This window comes from Pygoscelis adeliae, unplaced genomic scaffold (genome assembly GCF_000699105.1).
Source record: "Pygoscelis adeliae isolate BGI_AS28 unplaced genomic scaffold, ASM69910v1 Scaffold112, whole genome shotgun sequence".
Classification (NCBI taxonomy): Eukaryota; Metazoa; Chordata; class Aves; order Sphenisciformes; family Spheniscidae; genus Pygoscelis; species Pygoscelis adeliae.
Window position 1 is genome coordinate 1,381,039 of NW_008824232.1, and position 3,675 is coordinate 1,384,713.

At 45.6% G+C, this 3,675-nt stretch overlaps 1 protein-coding gene across 1 annotated transcript in view; it reads left to right on the top strand.

The window, feature by feature from the left end:
• Nucleotides 1-3,131, top strand: part of RDM1 (RAD52 motif containing 1) — a 5,652-nt gene extending 2,521 nt beyond the window's left edge. Inside the window, exons 6-8 of the mRNA XM_009334903.1 lie at nucleotides 635-709; nucleotides 876-964; nucleotides 2,426-3,131. Coding sequence (XP_009333178.1) covers nucleotides 635-709; nucleotides 876-964; nucleotides 2,426-2,533 — 272 coding nt within the window. The 3' untranslated portion in view covers nucleotides 2,534-3,131. The remainder of the gene's footprint in view (nucleotides 1-634; nucleotides 710-875; nucleotides 965-2,425) is intronic.
• The last annotated feature ends 544 nt before the right edge of the window (nucleotides 3,132-3,675 follow it).

Here is a 3,675-nt window from a genome sequence, read left to right on the forward strand (position 1 = left end):
CTATGTGAGAGAAAGGAAAATCCAACAGGAGGTCAGATTTTTTTATGATAAGTCATTGAAACTCCGAATTCCAAGAGTGTGAACGCTGGCAGGGAGAGCTTTTTAACACTACATGTGCATGCGGAATAGGGATGCGGGGGAGTCCTGGTTCCAGGGGTAACATGAACTGAATTGCAGCACTTTGCATGTTCCTGTGCTGGTTCCAAGCCAACCAGGTGCCGTCAAAGGTCCGTGCCCCACTGTTGCGCTCAGCGTTGCATCTTTGGGGCTACTGTCTCCTTTGGGTTTTTAGTCATAGAAGCTGGCTCTGTGCCTGTCCAGGAACTGCTAGATGTGCTTTCTCTGGGTTCCAGGTCTTGTGCTCTCTGAGCTTTTAGGTGACTCCTGTTTATGTGGTGTCTGGGTACTTCAGTCTTTTATGCTTATCAGGACAGACCCTGATGGGATCAGGTCAGTGCCACTATCCTCTTTTTACGGAGAGAGGCCTTTCATCTGCCAGATTCCTCCCCTGGCTTCTTTAAGGTGTTCTTTCGGAAGGTGGGTTTCTGGATTCAGATGTTTTGCAGTGCTTCCTGCCTTCTGGTCCATCACATACACAGAGACCGGCAATTAACATGCTCCATCCTCTCCATAGATTTCTGCTTCCTCAATTTCAGTGTCCACTCCGTTCAGGAAGAGCCATTTGGTTTTCTGCGGGGAAGACAGGCAGGTAGGCCAGAGAAAGAAGCACACTCATTCAGACCAACCAGCCACTCGCTCTGAAAGCCATTATGAAGCAGAATTGTCCCATTTGGAGTTCAGGGTAGGATTATTGTCATTGCAGATGGTAGTAACTAACCGTGTCTCTGGCTGTTTGTTCTGTGTGCTTGTTTCAGAGAACGGGAAAGTGGCCGTGGAATATGATTCCACCCAAGAGGAGCTCACAGACTCCTTAACAGAAGAGGAACTGAAGGGGCTTGTGCAGGTAAAAGCAGTGGATATTTAGCTTTTCCACAGGACCTGTACGTTACATCTAGAGATCGGAGATACAGCTGGTAACTGTTACAGCCTCTGAGACCCTCCTTTTATGCAGCAATTACCTCGACTTAAGGGTAATCACGTCTTGGAATGGTACAGCACACTAAGGTTTTAAAACTCTTACTTTTTTGGGTATCTGTGCAGAAATGCATGTATATTTTAGATGGCACAGGAAAGCGAGCAGTTAGGGTACAGGACTGTTACAGTGCAGCTTGACAAGTCTCACACATGACAGTGTCCAGGACTGCTCTTCATAGAATCTGTGAGGGTGAACATCCTGGTAAAGTCACAGTAGGTTAAATCAAATGATTTTTTAATAAGTTCCTAAATAAATCAAACTTCCCATCTAGAAACGCACTTCACAAACTTCTCCTTACCCAGAGGGAATGATTGTTAAAAGCTTTGGTGAAATAAAAGCTTTGGTGAAATCCCTGCAGGTAATTGTGGGATCTGTTAGCATGCATCGAACAAAAATACCCCGGGTACAACAGTAAAACTTTTATCATCGTGCTCAGTGAGATGAGTTCTGCGTGCCAGCCTTTGCACGCAGCCGGTCATGAGCAGAGGATTTTCATCTCGCTTAGTCTGAAAACCCTGCTCTCTACCAGGGGGGATGACTGATACAGCGGTCTTTCGAAAGCAAGCATCACTCTCACATGATGCATCAGCACCGCGCTGCGCAGTGTCTAACTCCTCCTGCAGTTTGCCTGGAGGAAGTGTCTATCGAACCTTGTGACACGTTACTCCATTTGATGACGCTGAGTCACCTGGTGTCCACGGGCAGAACTATCTTCCTTTCTTACTGAAGAGTAGCAGTAAAACAGGAGGTATTTTGGTGTGTGAAGTAACTGACGTCCACCAGATATTTTTTTTTTATCAGTTGAGAAGATGAAATTACTGCTGGTTTCTTCTTTGTCTGCATTTTCCTCTGTACTGCCCCTTCTATCTGACTTCTTTTAAACCCGCAGAGAACTGACCATAAGAGTGACCACATGCAATGACCATAAGAGAAGTGAGCAGCAAAGTCAAACAGAAGGCCTGCCGCTTCTCAAACCTCTGTTTTACCAGGAGGGTCATCCCTCACCTCTCCTGCCGCCTCACGTCCCTTGCGATGGTGTGTGGGAGGTAATTCGGCGCTCTCTCTCCGCAAGGCACCTTGCAGCCTGATAGGAAGAGGCACAGACAGGAATTCGGAAGGGCTTGCTTGGGAGGAGAGCTGCTGGGTGTCCTTTTGGTTCATTGCCTTGTGATGTCGGTCAGTCTTTCCAAAACAGAAATGTTCCCGAGTTGGTAAATTCCGGGGAGGCTGTCTCTTGTACCCGGTAAAAATATATTGTTTCCAGGTGCAGAGGGATGAAGGTAAAATATGTTGTAGAGAAAGAAATTTACTCTTGATTTCTCTTCCCAGGTCAGTGAATTGTCCTTGGAACAGTTTGACCTCGAAGAAGAAGAAGAAGTTTTGTCTGATCTCAGTTTTGATGATGAGCTCCCTAGCCGGGAGATGCCATCTAATTAGTGCAGCTCTGTCTTCACGTCGTTTCCAAAAGTTCTGCAGCGTTTGATTAGGAATGAAAGTCTAACGCTGTGAAATGACATGTGCGTCATATCTAATGTTTTCTTTTTCTCCAAATACGTAACAGCAAAAGAAATGGGCAATAAACCTCATGTTACTAAAATTAAGCCCAAAAATGTATGCTGTTTTTGGAGAGGAAGTGTTTTCTTGTCAACTTATCCAGGTCAGCTATATATGGAAGCCAGCTTAGCTGCGTGATTATTATTTAGACAGCATAACAGATGTGCATAGCACTTATAGAAGAATAAAAGGAATGAGCCCTCCCTGCAAGAGCCTACAGTTCAGGTTCGCTCTGATCTGCAGGAGAAAGCTGGAGACGGCAGAAGAAGACATCTTACCAGCAGGAGTAGCTGTGGTACTTACACACACGGGCACAGAAAAAGATAATTTCTCTAAGTGAAATTTCTCTTAAAGAAATAAGCCTAAGTCTTGTAATAATGTGTTGAGCCACATGGGTTGAGCCCCAACTACTAGTTGTTGGGACATTGTCACGATGTAAAGCAAAGATTCTTTTTTCAATAAATTAAGGTTTTTCATTAAATTAAGTAAAATTTTGTAACTCTGTGTGATGAGTGAACCTCAGAGGCAGGACAAGCAATGGGAAGGGGCATCAAGCTCCCCAGATCACGAGGCGGGGGGGCAGGGAATGCTCATTTGATAACAGACCCCTGCTCAGATTTTTTGACCTCTGTCTTTGGAAAAAAAGATGATTGAAAAATGGGAGAGGTCAGGAAGAGCCACAGGAATGATTTGAGATCGCTCTTGAAATGAGAGGAGTGTGGCCTGTTTAACTTAACAACAAATTGAGGAAAGGGGTGATTTGATCCAGGAGAAGACGCTTGATACCGGGTGACCTTTTTAACCAGAAGGCGAAGGTGAAACAAGACCCCGTGGCTGGACGCTGAATTTAGAGACACCCAAGCGGGAAGCAAGATGCAGCGTTTCACAAGGGAGGGAACGGCCCTCCGGGGGACACGGTAAATCCTCTACCGTGGCGAGATCGCAGACAGAGATTGTATTTACATATATATATATATTATACATTCTGCTGCTGGCAGAGACGCCCGAAGCCCCAGACCCCACTC